Below are 19,509 nucleotides of genomic sequence, written 5' to 3' on the forward strand. Positions count from 1 at the left end.
TGGGACATGCCCCTTGGGCTAGTATGCAGATATAAGTGAGTATATACCATTTAAGTCTTTCTGCTTCTGGGTTAACTCACTCATTATGATCATTTCTAGCTCAATCCACTTATCCACAAATTTCGGGAATTCCTTGTTTTTAATGGCTGAGTAGTATTCCATAGTGTATATGTACCACAGTTTCTTTATCCATTCTTCTACTGATGGACACTTAGGCTGTTTCCGTGTTCTGGCTATTATGAATAAGGCTGCTATGAACATGGTTGAGCAAATTTTCTTGTTGTGTGCTGGAGCATCTTCTGGGTATATTCCAAGGAGTGGAATAGCTGGGTCTTGAGGAAGCCCTATTCCCAGTTTTCTGAGATAGCACCAGATAGATTTCCAAAGTGGCTGTACTAGTTTGCATTCCCACCAGCAATGAAGGAGTGTTCCTCTCTCCCCACATCCTCGCCAGCATGTGGTGTCACTTGAAATTTTGATCTTAGCCATTCTGATGGGTGTAAGATGGAATCTCAGAGTTGTTTTGATTTGCATTTCCCTGATGACTAAGGAGGTTGAGCATTTCTTTAAGTGTTTCTCAGAGAATTCATATTTTATATCAAGGTACTATTTATGCTACTGAGAGATTGTTACCAAGGAGAACCATGGACGATTGTGGTGATGTATTTCAGAGATACATTACACTAAAGCCAGTGTGTGTAAGGGAACAGGAAGAAGGATGGAAGAGAGCATAGAATAACAAGACTGAAGGAGGGAGTAGTTGGGAGAAAGGTCACCAAGGCATGCAGAGGGGAGATTTAGCAATGCTGGAATAATAAGTCAGGGTACGCATAATTCCCCTTGGACAATTTCAAAGAGGTAAAGAGTATGAGAAAAGGTCAAGACTTCTGTCTTGAGAAAAAGAAAATAACATTTTCCAGCTTGTCTTATGACTGGGGAAAATTTATGACACCTACATTCCACTCAACCTGATAGTCATCAGAGGCTCTCATTTGAAAATAGGATAAGCAGTACATGCTCATTCCAAGGGGTAATGGTCATGTTTCATGGAAAAACGCAGTGAAGGAGTATGTAAAAACGGGCTTACCTTTACAGACTCCAGATTCACACCCTAACTGCTATTAATGTAAGAGCTAGCTGCAGGTAGATTTGTAACAACCATGTCTCCTCAGAATGTGTGTCTCTATGGGAGGATGTAAGCTGTAATGCTTAACATGAAAAGAATGAGCTGCCCCAGGCAGGCGGAGCACATCATTAATCCCAACTCTTGGAGGATGAGGCTGGTAGACCTCTGTAAGCCAGGGCTACAGAGTGAGACCCTGTGTTAATTCTCAAATAATCATAGTACTAACATGAAATGATGCCAGGTTTCTATATATATGTAGGCTATGTGATGTGTCTCATGATTCATAAATACATGAGCACATAAAACTATAAACACTCTATTAGCATGCATATTGGATTTGTTAGCCATTGTTAATGTTAGTCAATTCTTCTTACATTTTATTCTTTATGTGTGTGTGTGTGTGTGTGTGAGAGAGAGAGAGAGAGAGAGAGAGAGAGAGAGAGAGAGAGAGAGAGAGGGAGGGAGGGAGAGAGAGAGCGCATATGTGTGGGGAGGGGATGAGAGGACAGTTTGCAGGAGTTGGTTCTCTCGTTCTACCATGTAGGTCTCAGAGATCAAACTCATGTCATGAGGCTTGATGGCAGGAGCCTCTTATTGTAGGTGCCTTTACCTGTTGAGCCATCTTGCTGAACCAGTTAATGTTTTAACAGTGTGCCTTCTACATGAAAAAGCTATTGTGTATCAGATATATACAACATATGCGTTATTAGGATTTGTAGAATTAAACATAGTCCTAAAGATGAGCGTTGCATCAAACTGAGGTGTCTGATGAAACTGTAAGGTTGATGACTTGAGTGGGTGATATTTTAATCTAATGGGCAATTTTTTTCTGGGTTATTCCTATTGGAACTTTATGGTCCTTATTACCAAAAGACAACCATAATTTTTTTTTCTGCTTTCATTCCATCTGAGGGCTATGGCATGTAATATTAAGTATTTCGGTTGAATCTTGTCTTTGGTTTGGGTTTTCAAAACTTTTCTTCAATACTTCTCCTAAGGCTGGGAATGTAGCTCATAATGGAACCCTTGCCTGGAATATTCTAGACCCCAGATTTGAGCCTCAAAGCAACAAAAGAACAACAGAAACTATTTTCTGTTTTCAGATTCTTGGATTAGTTATAAGTGTTAAGATTGGGTGTGTTGTTATGATAGATTTGGGTGTTTGTTTGTTTGAATCAATAGTTTTATTTTAGTATGTTAGGTGGTATGAATGTAGTATTTAGTTTTACTATGATTATGGCTACTGAGAATTCTGAAACCTGGTGTTCAAATTTGGCTTATTTGGGGAACTTTAGGTTTCACTGTGAGACTTTGTTTGCTTTCTTCTGATGGGTCATCAGAAGGTAGTTGAAATGATGTTGCCTGTGATTTAAACTATTTGAAAGGGTAATATTTTATAGTAAATCGTTTTGCTGTTGTTTTAGGGTTTCTATTGCTGTGAAGAGGTACCGTGACCACAGCAACTCTTACAAAGGAAAGCATCTAACTGGGGCCGGCTTCCAGTTCACACATTTAGTTTATTGTCATCATGGTGCAGGCAAGCATGTCCACTGACATTGTCATTGTTCCAGTCCTGTTTATGCAGCCATTTCTAGGAGAGACTGGTTCTCAGCGGACTCCCTGGTCCTTCGGCTCTTACCATCTAATAAATAGTACCAATTATTTAGAAATCATCTCATCATCATTGTGACAAAATAATAAGTTCAACTCCATTAATATTTTTAACCTGATACTTATGAATGTAGACAGTTTTATTGATTTCATGAAAGATAGTTATTTTCTTTCTATATATAATGCTATGATAACATATCACAGACACCAGTTTGTTTTGCAATGATTCTTAGCATTTGTTCCAAATACCAATTACATCTGTGTCTTTAATAGGGACCTAGGGTTTGTCATATTGGATTGAATAGAATTTGTCCTTAAATGAGATCCTGAAGACATGGTCTTGATTTCACAGTTAGTCAAGGGCTACTGAAGAGAAAAGAAAGCAGGTTATTTAATATAAGTGACTGGATGCATCAGAATATAAAGGAGAGGAGGAGTAAAAGCATCCCTTTCTGAACTGAGGCTTCAGTGAGATAAGACCTAATACAAAGAATGTTTTACAGAAGCATAAGATTCAGGGTTTTCTTTTTAGACAGAGTTTCTCTGTGTAGCCTTGGCTGTCCTGAAACTTGCACTGTAGACCAAGCTGGCCTCGAACTCACGGAGATCCTCCTGCCTCTGCCTTCTGAATGCTGGAATTAAAAGCGTGCACCACCATTGCACAGCTTTAGGGTTTTTTGTTTGTTTGTTTTTAAGCCTTTATTGCATGAGCATCAAGAAGTAGAGCATAACAAAATTCTTAAATGAATAGTCATGAGTAGGGTATCTGTTATTTTTCTGTTGCTGCGATAACATATCATGACAAAACAAACAAAACAAAAATTTAAGGAAAGAAGGATTTATTTTATCTTATAGTTCCAGAGGGAGAATCTATAAAGGCAGGGAAGGCACTGTATGGTGACAGGAGCAAGAGGTTGGCTGAGCACATCTTCATCCACACACAGGAAGCAGAGAGACTAAAGCAAGAAGTGGGTGAGGCCAGCAACTCTCAAAGCCCACCCCCAGTGACATAGTGTAAGACTCCACCTCCTAAAGGTTCCATAAACTCCCCAAGCAGCGCCATCAACTGGTGCTCAGATACTATGAGCCTATGGGGACATTTTAATTCAGATCTCCCATTTGGCCCCTTAGCCCAAGGGTTCATGACACGAAATGCATTGAGCCCAACTTCAAATGCCCCAGAGTCTTTAATAGTCTTAACACTATTCTAAAGTCCAAAGTTTCTTCTGAGACTTGAGACAATCTCTTAACTGTTACTATAAAAATTTAAAAAGTCCTCCAGCACACAATGGTACAGAACATACATTTCCCACTCCAAATGAGAGAAATGGAGAGTAGTGAGGAAGATCAGACCAAAGCAAGACTGAAACCTAGCAGGACAAACACTAATCCTGCAGTTTGGGTCAGCTGTCTGGGGCTTTAGTTTCAAAGGGCTCATATGGCTCCACCCCCCATGGCTTTGCTGTCTGTAGAGTAAATTCCTCTCTTGGACTGCTCCTGCTGCCACGTGCAGCTCTCCTCGGCAGACATCTCATGGCTGGGGCATTCACTACCCCCTACTTCACCGTCAAATTGCCAACTTAAAGCAAACAAAATCCATAGCTTTCACCTTAAAGAAAAAGAAGAAATAATTTATTCTGGAGTCAGATTTGAATAATCATGGCCTGAAAACCCAGATTTAGGGTAGACTAAATGCCATGGTCCTCTATGGAGGCACTTTCATAGTTTTACAGAACAAAACATCAAGGCACTTTAAAAATACATTGTTGGAAACATCAGAGAGGTGTTTATATCGAGATGGATGAGCCTCTCCTCTGGGCCTCAGATGATATTGGTGGCATTCCTAGTGTGGGCACTGGTGGAAGCCACTGATCTGCTAAGTTAGTAGAGCCCAAAAAGAATCTATTTGTCATGACACAGGTAGGCAAGGAATGGCATTTAGAGAGCTAAAGTTAGCCCAAGATAAGGCAACTTGGCCTCTGAACTGACAGCATTCTAAACCTCCCCTCACCCCTGCAGCTCTAATCTGGCCATCAGTGAGTCTTTGTAGACACAGCTTTTTTTTAGGAATTGTCATTGACAGGAGCTTCACTCAGTGGCCTCAGACTTTGGCACACATTGCCTCCCTCAGCACTTCTCCAGAACCATGCAAGAACCCACAACCCCCTTACTCTTGTATCTTTCTTATCTCCCAAACCAGTACCATGTTGATAACACTGTTAGCTTTGCCTGACATCTTAGGATGAACCTTCACCTCCTTAGACCACAATACTAACAGCTTTTCTATGCTGTTACTTCAAATATATTTTCTACATTTATTTATTTATTATTTGTGTATGTGCCTCATAAAATGAGAGGCTTACCTTCTACGTCTTGTAAGAGACTTCGTAGAATTAGTGTTCATTTTTCTGTATGTTTGGTAGAATTCAACACTAAATACAGCTGAGCCTGGAGTTTTCTGGAAGTTTGTGTGTGTGTTTGTGTGCATGCGCGTGCACGCACGCATGCATTTACACATGTAAAGGACAGAAAAAAGATGCCAGGTGTCCTTCTAAATCACTGTGTGCTTATTCCCTTGAGATGAAGTCTTTCACTGAACCTAGAGTGTCGGTGTTCTGGATTCTGGACAAGAGAGACAGTGCAGGATGAGTTCAGGCTTCTCAGCAGCAGGGGATCTGCCTCTCAAGGACTGAACACTTCCTAGAACCTCTTTCTACTGTTACTCAAAAGGCAAGTCGATTTGCAAATGCTAAAAACCTCTAATCTGATTTAGGGGTTGTCTTAAAAGATACATGGCCTAAGCAGTGCTCAGCCACAGGAGACTTCCTGATTGTCTAGACATGTCTGGAGACTGGTCTGCAAAGGCTCTGAGAACCCTTCAGAAGAACAACTCGGTAAAACCCCAGATACAACCACTGACAAAAGTCCACTTCAACGCTTAGGTTTCGTCACTCCAGATTCATGCTGGATACAACGGTTCTGCTAAAATTTTGCTACACTAGAGTGTGCCAACTTTGCTTATAACTCCAGTATTTTGGAAGCTGAGGGAAGAGATGAAGAGTTCAAGACTTGTCTGGGCTGACACATTGTGTCAAAATTTTAAAAAATTAATCAATACTGGTATCTCAGAAGCAGTGATTCCTTACCATGTGCAAGGCCCTAGTTTCACTCCTGGAAACAAAAACACAAACCAAAATAAAAGAAAAAAAGAGAGAATGTGTATTCTGTGACTATTGGGTAGATTGTTACATAGTTGTCTTTAGAGCCAGTTGAGTAACAGAGGTTAAATTGTCTCTGTTCTTGTGGATCTCCCACATGGTTACTCTATCAGTTACTGACTAAGGCATGCTGAGTCTTCAACTATAATTGTTGGTTTATGTTTCTTTTCACATCTCTTAGGTTTTACATGATGAATTTAGAACCTCCATTGTGAAGAGCACACATATTTAAGATTGTTATCTCTCCTCAGAGAATTTTACCCCTTTTCATGATGTATGGAAGGCAGACTGATGACTTTCCCAAGATGTGCATGCCCCAATGCTCAGAATGTATTACTATGTTACCAGGCATGGTAAAAGGCTTTTGCACATGTAACTGAAGTTATGGGCCTCGAGGGGAGGAAATTACCCTGATTTTCCAGATGACCCCCATCTAATCAGTCTTTAAAAAAGACTTTCTTAGATGTGACCAGAAATATTTTACCAATGGAGAAGAGAGAGACAAGAGAGATTTGAAGTGTGACAGAGACTCAACCATCAACTGCAAGTTTTGAAAATAGAAGAAAAAGCCTTTGAAGCAGGAAATGCAGATGTCCACTAAAGGACAGGAAAGGCCTCTGGTGGGATTGTGTGGTGCAGCTATTCAATGGACACACAAATCACACCGCTCAGCACAGGCCTAAGTGAGAGGTTTTATTAGGGGACGAAGTTATAGAGACTATCTCTGAGGAGACAGAAGGAGAGAAGAAGAGTGGGGGAGGGGACAGGTCCCCTTATAAGGCAACCTCAGTGCATGTGCAGAAAGAGCAAACATGGCTTAGGGTACCATCACATCTTGGTGCCTGGTGATGATGTGTTCTGATGTCACTGAGTCTCTGGGGTGGCTTCAGAGATGCCTGTTGTCCCATTGTGAGTCCCCTGCAGCTGGCTGCAGAGATGCTTGACTGCTAACAGGCTCAACTTACGGAGGCCCCCAAGTCACAGGGAACTAAATCCTGCCGAGAATGTTCTCTAGAGGCTCTGAAATGGTGTGGAACTTGGTTGACACCTCGAGTTAAGCCATATAAGACCCATAAAGAACTTCTGATCTATAAAACAAAACAAAACAAAACAAAAACCACAGGAAAAAATGATCTGTGTTGTTTTAAGTCACTACGTTTGTGGTGGTTTGTTAAAATATAATACAGAATCAATCACGGTCAGGTGTGGCAGCACATGCTTTAGTGCCAGCACTCAAGAGAAGGGGGAAAGAGGATCACAAGTGCGAGGCCAGCCTGAGCTACACAGAGCCTAGGGCGAGGCTGGACTGATACACTGTCTCCAGAGCAAACTAATCATGGTATAATGATGGTCTGTATCCATGATGACAATGATACATAGGCATAGACAGAAAACAGCTCAACTAAATAAGAGCTCCTCAAATCTATAAGCATTGCTCAACATGAAAATGCTTTTTCTCTTTGACATGGCATCTCTATATATAGTCCTGGCTGTCCTGGAACTCACTATGTCGAATAGGCAGACCTCAAACTTACAAAGATCTGGTTGCCACTGCCTCCTGAGTACTCGGATTAAAGACAAGAAAACTATTTCAATGTGATTTGCCATGGTAATAATCTAAAGAATAATCTAAAGAAAAACTATGTAATCATTTAAGTTTATCTATCAGAGCATTCAACAAAATTCCATTTGTGTTGAAAAAATTCATATGTATGTGTGAGTTCATGTATGAGTACCTGTGTGTGTATACATATGGCAGCCAGAGATTGTTGGTGGATTATCTTCACAAAGCAGTTACCAATTTTTTTGAGTCGAAGTTTCTCACTGAACCTGGAAGTGGCCAGTGAGCCCCAGGGACGTTCCTGTCAGTGCTCCCTGGGCACTAGGATTACAGGCAGGTGTCACCACAGCTGGATCCTCACAGGTCATAGGACTCTGCCTCAGATCCTCACACTTGTGCAGCAAGTACAGTAAAGACTAAGCCATCTCCCCAGTTCCTGTGATGGAAAACTATGAATGAACTTGGAGTAAAAAATAAAGAACTTCAAAACACCTTCAGCTAACACCGTTAGCGAGATGAGCATAGCGAGAAGATGAGCACTGGCCTCCAAAGACGGAGGAGACACAGAAGTGCCCTCTTCACCTGTCCCATTAGCAGCACACTGAAACTTACGTGGCATGTATGCAAGGCATAAAAACAACTGGAGGGCTGAAAGCACATCCAGCGTCCATGTAAAAAGCCAGGCATGATGGTTAATATCTCCAGTCCCAGCACTGAAGAGGCTTGTTTCCCCATCAGTATACACTCCAGGCTCTGGGAGAGATCCTTCCTCAAAAATAAGGTGGAGAGAGATTTGAGGAAGACGTCCAACATCAACCTCCAGTCTCCATACACACATGCTGATATGTTCATCAACACATGTGCCTGTACCTACACAAATGTTTACACACCTAAACATGTCCACACACACTCAAAAATAATAAAAAATGAATTGTGAGAGATTGAAGATGACCTGAGAAGATGGAATGATCTTCCTTGCTCATGGATCGGGAGAATTAACATAGTAAAAATGGCCATCCTACCAAAAGCAATCTACAGATTCAATGCATTCCCTATCAAAATACCTACACAAATTTTTAAAGACATTGAAAGTTCAATCCTGAACTTCATATGGAAAAACAAAAAACCCAGAATAGCTAAAACAATCTTGTACAATAAAAGGTGCTCCGGAGGAATCTCCATACCTGATCTCAAACTGTACTATAAAGCAATAGTAATTAAAACAGCATGGTACTGGCACAGCAACAGGCTGGTTGATCAGTGGAATCGAATCGAAGACCCAGATATGAATCCACACACATATGGTCACTTGATTTTTGACAAAGAAGCCAAATCTATTCAATGGAAAAAGGATAGCATCTTCAACAAATGGTGCTGGTCTAACTGGAGGTCTATGTGTAAAAAAATGCAACTGGACCCATATTTGTCACCTTGCACAAAACTCAAATCCAAGTGGATTAACGACCTCAACATAAAACCAGAGACACTAAGTCACTTAGAGGAAAAAGTGGGGAAGAGCCTGGAACATACTAGCACAGGAGACAACTTCCTGAACAGAATACCAACGGCCCAGGCCTTAATGTCAACCATTAATAAATGGGACCTCATGAGGCTGAGAAGCTTCTGTAAGGCAGGAGACACTGTCAAGAGAACAAAGCGACAGCCTACAGACTGGGAAAAGATCTTCACCAACCCTACATCTGACAAAGGTCTAATATCCAAAATATATAAAGAACTCAAGAAATTAAACACCACCAAACCAAATAACCCAATTGAGAAATGGGGCTTGGAACTAAACAGAGAATTCTCAACAGAGGAATATCAAATGGCTGAGAAACACTTAAAGAAATGCTCAACCTCCTTAGTCATCAGGGAAATGCAAATCAAAACAACTCTGAGATTCCATCTTACACCCATCAGAATGGCTAAGATCAAAATTTCAAGTGACACCACATGCTGGCAAGGATGTGGGGAGAGAGGAACACTCCTTCATTGCTGGTGGGAATGCAAACTAGTACAGCCACTTTGGAAATCTATGTGGTGCTATCTCAGAAAACTGGGAATAGGGCTTCCTCAAGACCCAGCTATTCCACTCCTTGGAATATACCCAGAAGATGCTCCAGCACACAACAAGAAAATTTGCTCAACCAAGTTCATAGCAGCCTTATTCATAATAGCCAGAACATGGAAACAGCCTAAGTGTCCCTCAGTAGAAGAATGGATAAACAAACTGTGGTACATATACACTATGGAATACTACTCAGCTATTAAAAACAAGGAATTCCCAAAATTTGTAGATAAATGGATTGAGCTAGAAATGATCATAATGAGTGAGTTAACCCAGAAGCAGAAAGACTCAAATGGTATATACTCACTTATATCTGCATACTAGCCCAAGGGGCATGTCCCACGAAAGCCTTCACTTACCAGGAAACTGGGACAGAGGGGAGGACATCCTATTGGGACTCTAGATGAGAGAAGCATGGGAGAATGGCAAAGTAGAAGGATCCAGAGGGTCCTAGAAACCTACAAGTAGAACATTATGATAGGCAGATTTGGGCCCAGGGGTCCCGCTCAAACTAAGGCACCAGCTAAGGACAATATAGGCGGTAAACTTTAAACCCCTACCCAGATCTAGCCAATGGTCCGAACAGTCTTCACACTTGAGTGGAGAGTGGGATATGACTTTCTCACGTACTCTGGTGCCTCACATTTGACCATGTCCCCTGGAGGGGGAGACCTGGTGGCACTCAGAGGAAGGACAGCAGGTTGCCAAGAAGAGACTTGATACCCTATGAGCATATACAGGGGGAAGTAATCCCCCTCAGGAACAGTCATAGGGGAGGGGAATAATGGGAAAATGGGGGAGGGAGAGAATGGGAGGATACAAGGGATGGGATAAACATTGAGATGTAACAAGAATAAATTAATAAAAAAATTTAATAAAAAAATGAATTGTGTATACTAATGGTGTATAACAGTTTTTGTTTGTTTGCTTGCTTGCTTTTGCTGTGCTGAAGATCAAACCTAGGGCCTTATGTACCCTAGTCATGTGCTCTAACACAGAGCTACATGCCCGGTCCCAACAGGCTGCTTTGAAGTATGTCTGCATCATGTAATAGATAAATAAAACTAATTAACCTAGGCTTTACCACACATGATATTTTTGTGTGTGGTGAGAATGCTTAAATTGTGCTCTAGCATTATTATTTCAAGAATTGCTAAGTTTTTAACCTATAGTCAGCATGTTGCAAACAAAGCTCTTGAAATCATTCTTTCTGTCTAGATGCAATTTTGTATACTTTGACTAACATCTCCCTGTCCTTCCACTTGCACCACCAGTTCCGTAGTACTCATTTTTATTTTCTGCCTTTGTCAATAAAACCTTCGTAGATTTCATACATAATTGAAACTAGCATCTGTTGCTATGTGCCAGGCTTATTTCACTTAGCATGATGTCCTGCAAGGTGATCTGTATTATCTCAAATGACATAATTTATTTATCTTTTAAGGCTAAATATCCTAGCCATTGATAGATGCATATTGATTTCATGTTTTTCTATCACATATAAATCTCCTAGGGACACAGAGACATAAATATCTTTACTTTTCTTAGTTATACCCTATCTATCGTCCTTGGCTGTTCTGTTCAGATAGGCTTCAGTCTTTAGTTCCTTTTGACTTTCAGTTGTGGAAGTTTGTCTCATCCAACCTTTAGGTTCAGAGATTTTTTTTTTCAGTATATCCAGTCGACTAATAAGCCTGTCAGATATACGCTTAGTCTTCAAAATAATCCTAAAGGCTGGTTGTGGTAGCACAGATCTATATTCGCAGCAGTCAGGAGGCTGAGGCAGGAGGATTATAAGTTTGAAACTAGTCTAAACTACATAACAAGATCTTGGCTTTAAAAAGTTCTAAGAAATTCACGGATTACTGCATTACTTTCCTGTTTTACAGTTTGGGCTATTAAAACTAAGACTGCTGACCAAGAGTAGTATTGACTGTTAACTTGACAATAGAATTCCTGTCACATCTGCTGAGGATCATCTAGATTGGGTCAGCCTGTGACAAAGCCTGTAGATTAGGTTAATTGAGTTGGAAATAACTGCATTAAACCCCCGTGGCAGCTCTGTCCCCTGGGCTAAGGTCCTGAACTGAGTAAAAAAGGAGAAATCTAGCTGAGCATGGGCATTCATTGTTCTCTGCTTCCTGGCCACAGACACAATGTGACCAGCTGCCTCAAGTTCCTGCTGTCCTACCTTCTGGGAATGATGGACTATACTCTCAAACTGTGAGCCAAAATAAACCCTTCCTTTGCATTGCTTATTGCTAGGAATTTTGTCACAATGAGAAAAGTAATACAGAAAATTGGTACTGAGAAGTGGGGTCCATTGCTGTGACCATGTGGTCCTCAAGCCTTTGGGAACGGCTTTCAGGAGGATTGTGGAGGATTTTGGAATTCTGGCCTAGAAAAGCCTTTGAACGCTGCAAACAGAGTTTAATGAGTGATTCTTGTAGGAACTTGGTAGCCAAGAATGTGAAGAGAAACATGGAGGCCCAACTCATGAGGTTTCAGAGAGAAACAAGGGCTCTGTGAAGAACTGGGCTAGAGGCCACTTATGTGACAATCTGCCAAAGAATCTGGCTATACATTATGCCAGTGTCCTGACAAATTGCATAAGGTTGAATTTAAATGAACAGCAGGAAGCATACTGAGTGAGGATTTGTTTGTTTGTTTTGTTTTTCGAGACAGGTTTTCTTTGTGTAGCCTTGGCTATCCTGGACTTGCTTTGTAGATCAGGTTAGCCTTGAACTCACAGTGATCCACCTGCCTCTCCCTCCAAGTGCTGGTATTAAAGGCATGGGCCACCACGCCCGGCTGAGTGAGGATTTTTAAAAATTTGTTTATTATTTATACAGTATTCTGCCCACGTGTGTGTCTGCTCACCACAAAAAGGAACCAGATCTCATTACAGGTGGCTGTGAGCCACCATGTGGTTGCTGGGAATTGAACTTAGGACCTTTTGGAAGAACAGACAGTGCTCTTAACCTCTGAGCCATCTCTCCAGCCCCTGAGTGAGGATTTTAACTGTGGTCTAAGACATATATGAATACTGTGGAAGGCAGAACAAGATATAAATGTATAGGAACATACAAATGAGCCATCAGAACTTCTTGCTATCAAAGTCTCCTTAATTCAAGAATATTTAAGAAAAGCTTCACAAAGGAGGAAGCATTTGAACAGGCAGAGTAGGATTTTAGCCGCTTGATATGGTAAACAAATAAGGGAGCGGTACCCCTAGGATTAAACCCAATGAGCCCTGAAACCAAAGCGCATGTTCTTTCTATGAAGCAAAACTATGACAGCAAGAGCCCATGCAGTAAGACAGTGTGGTAGAAAGGGGGTGGGCCCTGCGAGTTACAGAAGAAAAGGCTAAAAAAGAAAGTTAAGAACACGGAGAACTTCTGGTTCATGCGTAAGAAGTTTAGAATATTAAAGAAATCGTTCCAAAGCCTTGAACCGCCAAATGGGCATGACATTGTATTTCCTTCCTATGTCAGAGGGCGTAGTGGGTTGAGTGGTAAGGTCGGCAGTATGGAGGCAGAACCACAGGGCAGGAAACCTGGGAGTGCTTTGACCAGAACCTGTTAAATGAATATTAATACTTAAGTAAAGCTCCTGAAAATTAGTACTGAGACAGTTTTTCTTTAAGCCAGCTGGTTCCCAAGTAATTGATGCAGAGAGACTGGTTTATTTTCATAGGCTTGAGCACAGCACTGGGCACTATGAATCTGTTCTGAAGCTCCATGGCTAATCTATCTTCCTCCCAGCCCAAATCCCCTTAATATTTGTGTTTCTGGTTTCCTCTGGAATTGGGTCTTTCTCATCATGCAACTGGACTTCTCCTCCTTGTGGTACAATCTCCTACTCCTCTCTATTTCTCCTTCCCTCACTGGAATTGAATGTCCCACACTATTCTCTCTAATGCCAAGGTGCTGGCTGGCTATCTTTATTGGCAAAGCAGAGAGCAAATGGTGAGCATGTTTACACAAACTTGAGACAGGAGATTCATAGAATAAACATTACAATGCTATGTCCTGATTGAAACCAGACAGTGGGGTAGAGAAATCAGCATTTGAATGACCAAGGGTAAACTGTAAACAATGCGCAATAACACTATGCCAACAAGAACCAAAATTTTCTTTATTTTTAGCATAAGCCATTTTGGGGCATGAAATCTTTATCAGAGGCTGATAAAAAAAGAGCCAGCAACCAGTCAATTGCACAGCTGGCAGAGTTATTGGAACTGGCAAAAAAGGAGAAGAAGTTTGTGATATTTGATCTTTTTGGCCCTCCACCAGGACATCCTCTCAGAAATACATTTGTTCGAAGAGTAGTAAAGGTCATCCTTGACTCTAAAATTGAGCAGCGTCTGGTATGTCTTCCTCAGTATTTATGGCAGAGGTGGGAGGTGGGTAACCTACCCAGGAGCATAGTTGAATTTAGCCTATGGTATAAGCCTTTTCTGAGATCTCTAAGTGATTCTGCTTCCTATTGAAATGAAAATTATCGTTTACATGGATTCAGACAGCAATCTGAGAATGAGCCAGTTAAAATGATCACAGTAGGGGAGAATATTGAAACTGTTTGTTATTCTAAGCAAAATATAAATTAGTGCATTATAAAGACTGATTTAGGAGTTGAGGATATGGCTCAAGTCATGAGGCACTTGGCACACAGGTGCGAGTTTAGCTATTCAGGACTCATGTGGAAGCTGTGCAGGCACGGCAGCCACCTGTAATTCCACACTTGGGAGGCAGAGACAGGGCAGGGCAAGACTGACAGCTGGACTAACTGGAATCAGAAAACTCCAGGATCAGTGAGAGACCCTGTCTTAAATAATAAATGGGAAACAATAAAGAACGTGCCTAGTGTCGACCTTTTACCTTTACATGTATGTGCACATGTGTGCATACATTACATTCACATATATGTGAACATTCACATATGCATGCTACACACACATACATGTGCAGGAGGAAAAAAGAATAGTGCATATAAGCTAGGCCTGGACACGCTGACTATAATTCCAGCTGCTCTGGTCAGAGGAAGGTAAGTTCAAAGCTTGCATGGATTGTAGAATAAATTCAACACCAATTTATACAACTTAGCAAGACTTGCCTTAAAATTTAAAAATTTTAAAGAGAGCTGGGGATATAGCTCACCAACACAATCCTTGCCTATCCTACTTGGGACCATGTGTTCTTACTTGACTCCAGAGGATGGAAAGGTCCTGGAGAAACTCAATTCCACAGCAGCCTTCCCCCCTTTTTAAGTGTTAATTAATGAAACAACTTTTCGATTTTTTTCTGATTGCTTCACTGAGGGCTAGGATCTTTCTCTGCTTGCTGTAGACTACACCAGTGCTGGGATGGAGCTCCACCCATCCTCCCTGGGCTGTTTGCATCCACTGACGGACTGTCTGTTTCTCCTTGCAGATATTTTGGTTGCCAGGTCATGATAGGGACTATGTCAGGTCCAGGGCTCCTGGTTTTCAGCACGTGGGCCGTTTATGGTCCAATGACCGTCTTACAAAAGAGAACATCACTATAATAAATGTTGACTATAAGAGGCTGTTCCACAGGGGGCTGAGGTAAGTGTTTGACCACCTCTCTTGGCGTGCGTCATCGCTACAACATTCACAAAATATAAGTTCTACTTGGCCTCCTTTTCTCCCTGTCATTGTTTTTATATCATCTTTGAATCCTGTTTTCTCATTGCTTCTTCTCCCTCCTTTCTTTTGCCAACAAACATTTACAATGTATAGAGGATGCTCCTTCTTTGCACTCTAATTCCTCCCCACTCGATACATATTTTAAAGATCAATTTACTAGTTTATGTGTGTATGCCCCAGTGTATGTGTGTGCACATGTGCAGTGTATGTGTGTGCACATGTGCAGTGTATGTGTGTGCATATGTGCAGTGTATGTGTGCATATGTGCAGTGTATGTGTGTGCATATGTGCAGTGTATGTGTGTGCATATGTGCAGTGTATGTGTGCATATGTGCAGTGTATGTGTGCATATGTGCAGTGTATGTGTGTGCATATGTGCAGTGTATGTGTGTGCATATGTGCAGTGTATGTGTGTGCATATGTGCAGTGTATGTGTGTGCATATGTGCAGTGTATGTGTGTGCATATGTGCAGTGTATGTGTGTGCATATGTGCAGTGTATGTGTGCATATGTGCAGTGTATGTGTGTGCATATGTGCAGTGTATGTGTGTGCATATGTGCAGTGTATGTGTGTGCATATGTGCAGTGTATGTGTGCATATGTGCAGTGTATGTGTGCATATGTGCAGTGTATGTGTGTGCATATGTGCAGTGTATGTGTGTGCATATGTGCAGTGTATGTGTGTGCATATGTGCAGTGTATGTGTGTGCATATGTGCAGTGTATGTGTGTGCATATGTACAGTGTATGTGTGTGCATATGTGACGTGTATGTGTGTGCATATGTGCAGTGTATGTGTGTTGCATAGTACAGTGTATGTGTGTGCATATGGCAGTGTATGTGTGTGCATATGTGCAGTGTATGTGTGTGCATATGTACAGTGTATGTGTGTGCATATGTGAGTGTATGTGTGTGCATATGTGCAGTGTATGTGTGTGCATATGTTACAGTGTATGTGTGTGCATATGTTGCAGTGTATGTGTGTGCATATGTGCAGTGTATGTGTGTGCATATGTACAGTGTATGTGTGTGGCATATGTACAGTGTATGTGTGTGCATATGTGCAGTATTATGTGTTATGCATATGTGCAGTGATAGTGTGTGCATATGTGCAGTGTATGTGTGTGCATATGTGCAGTGTATGTGTGCATATGTGCGTGTATGTGGGCATATGTGCAGTGTATGTGTGTGCATATGTGCAGTGTATGTGTGCATATGTGCAGTAGTAGTATGTGTGTGCATGTGTGTGCAATGTGCAGTGTATGTGTGTGCGTGTGCATATGTGCAGTGTATGTGTGTGCATATGTGCAGTGTATGTGTGTGCATATGTGCAGTGTATGTGTGTGCATATGTGCAGTGTATGTGTGTGCATATGTGCAGTGTATGTGTGTGCATATGTGCAGTGTATGTGTGTGCATATGTGCAGTGTATGTGTGTGCATATGTGCAGTGTATGTGTGTGCATATGTGCAGTGTATGTGTGTGCATATGTGCAGTACCCACAGAGGCTAGAAGAGGGTATAAGATTCCCTGGAACTGGAGTTACAAGTGATTGTTAGCTTCCATGTGAGTGCCGGGATTTGAACCAGGGCCCTATGGAAGAGTAGGCAGTGCTTTTTACAAACTGAGCCATCTCTCCAGCCTCTCCACACATATTTTTATATGCTTGGTATAGACATTTTACTCTGCACTTTTATAAGGTTGACTGTTTAAGATTGCATAGTTAAGTGAGATGACACAATATTTGTCTTTCTACCCCTGGCTTATTTTACATAATATAATGTTTTCCATGTTTATCCACATTGGGACAGATAACAGAGTTCCTTTTTTTAAAGGCTGACTGTATTGTACATAAGCACCATTTTATTTATTTATTTATTTATAAATATATTTATTTATACACTGGGTTCTCTGTGTAGCCTTGGCTGTCCTGGACTCTCTTTGTAGACCAGGCTGGGCCTCGATCTCACAGAGATCCACCTGCTTCTGCCTTCCTGGGTGCTGGGATTATGGCATGAGCCACCACGCCTGGTTTAAATCCATTTCTTAATCTATTGGTAGATCCTCGGGCTGATTCTTTATCTTGGCCTTTGTGAATAATGTGGCAGTGAAGTTGGGAGTGAGAAAACTCCTGAACTATCGTCACAAATGTCTTTGATACTGTCCTTCACTAGTCACACTCTATGTCCCTCCATCCTTTTCCCCACGGCCTAAAATCTTAACCCCTGGCAAAATGTCTATAATGCGTATTTCAAGAATGAACAAATTCATATTATTTGAGGACTAATTTTTTTTCACTTATCATAATCCTTGTAAATTTTATCCAAGGTGTTTATCTAAAATTTGTTTCTTTTTGTTGCTGAATAGTGTTCAGTAGTGTGTATACCAAGGTTTGTATAATCAATTACTAGCAGAAAGACGTCTGGTTATTTCCATCTGTTTGCATATGGGCTTGTGTGCAAATATAAGTCTTAATGTGGGAGATAAATGTGTCAAATTCTTGGCTATAGTAACTGAATGTTTCATAAGAAGCCACCAGACTTTTCCACTAAGGCTGTACCATTTTACATTCCTGTCAACAGCACGACCCAGAGTTTCTATATCCTTGGCAGTTTTTGGTGCTGTTACTTTTTAGTCTCATCTACTCCTACAGGTGTGTAGTAGGGTCAGTTTGTTTAAACCACACTGGTGCTTCCTTTGCTCTTTCAATTAATACTTAACACTAATGGAGCTACGAGCTGAGCTAGGCCTGGATCACAGAGAAGGGTGAACTAACAGGAGTTCTGCTGTGACTTGCTCGCAGTCAAACAGAAAATGCTGAGTGCAGAGTCAGGGTGGGAGGCGCTGGCATGGAATCCTGTGGGACCTGCCTGCCCAAGGCAGCGGACAGTGGCTTGTAGAAGCAGGCCATCCAGGAGCCGAGTACTCCTCCGAAAATTGGTTTTCTCAACGACAGCTTGAAATTGGTTGTGGTGGAGATATTTGCAAATTTGTAAATGCTGTAAATGCAACTTCCTGTCTGTTGCTGTTCCCCACCCCCCGCCTCAATTCTTTCTCCTTCCTCTTTCCACTTTCTTTGTTTTGCTACGTCCCCCTTAGGACGTTTTGTTGACCGGCGCTCCACTGGTGCTACAGGAGCAGAAGGACAGGACCAGCCCTTACCTCGCTTGAACCCTTTCTGCGGCAGTGAATACTAAGCTGGCCTGGGAACAGCCGCGTGCCCGGTGATTTAGGCAGTAGCTTCTCACAAACGTGCTTGTTCCCCTCTCGTTACTGAGCGCTCAACTGAGCTGAAGCCCTCTGTGGCTCTGTTTCTGTTCCAGACACTACATGGCAGCTAAAATCCACATCAACTTATATGTCATCAATGAGCCGTGGCTCTTCTCTCTGGCCTGGTGTTCTAGGATCAACTCTGTGACCACAGACAACATTGAGCTCCTGCAGCACCTTAGTCACCCTCTCTTCTTCATGGTGAGCTGCTTGTCCAGATCATTCTAAGCCTGGTCAGATTGTGCCATGTGTCCCCCACCGCCTTGTAGCTCCGTGTGCAGTTAAGCTACTTCAGAATAGGGGCGTCTGTGAGTAATGGAGCTGTGCTTCTCCCTTCTTCACCCAAACGCTTCTGGGTCCTTTTTTTGTTGAATCTTTACAATGCATTTTACAGGCTGCAATTAAACATCATTGGACATTATTGTTATTATCCCCATTAGGAAACTGGAGCTCTCAGGTGTCTTGGTCCACGGTCTCATGATGTAAGATTCACAGTGAGATCTGACGTTAGAGCTCTGTTATCGCAGGATTAAGCATGTGCAAGCACATTCACGCACACACACACACGTGCGCACACACACACGTGCACGCACACACATGCACATACATGCACACACACATGCACACACACACACACACACACACACACACACACACGAGGTATGGCAGCAACAACAGGGCATATTATAGAAGAAAGCTGGATCCCTTTGACTGCAAAGTGAAACTGTTTCTTGAATACAATGCTCTTAAGTACGTGGGCCCCAATCCCACCGCCTTACCCTGGCACCCTGGGGTGCCTGGTGGACCTGAAGATGTGCTCTGCAGCCACAGCTAAATCCAAGCACTTAGTGCCTGTGGAGGAAGCCATGGCTAGCCGGGCACTGCAACAGAGCCTGGATAGCTAGACTGGGACACATGCAACAGAAAACAGCTGTAAGGGAGTCTCAATGTGCCACTCCTGCTAGCCTCAAACTCTTGGCCTTAAGTCA

At 41.9% G+C, this 19,509-nt stretch overlaps 1 protein-coding gene across 1 annotated transcript in view; it reads left to right on the top strand.

Moving 5' to 3' along the window:
• The window catches only part of Gdpd4 (glycerophosphodiester phosphodiesterase domain containing 4), an 83,825-nt gene that overhangs the window by 47,987 nt on the left and 16,329 nt on the right, over positions 1-19,509 (top strand). Inside the window, exons 11-13 of the mRNA XM_051149323.1 lie at positions 13,732-13,953; positions 15,017-15,171; positions 18,574-18,721. Coding sequence (XP_051005280.1) covers positions 13,732-13,953; positions 15,017-15,171; positions 18,574-18,721 — 525 coding nt within the window. The remainder of the gene's footprint in view (positions 1-13,731; positions 13,954-15,016; positions 15,172-18,573; positions 18,722-19,509) is intronic.

Source organism: Acomys russatus, chromosome 7 (assembly GCF_903995435.1).
Source record: "Acomys russatus chromosome 7, mAcoRus1.1, whole genome shotgun sequence".
Classification (NCBI taxonomy): Eukaryota; Metazoa; Chordata; class Mammalia; order Rodentia; family Muridae; genus Acomys; species Acomys russatus.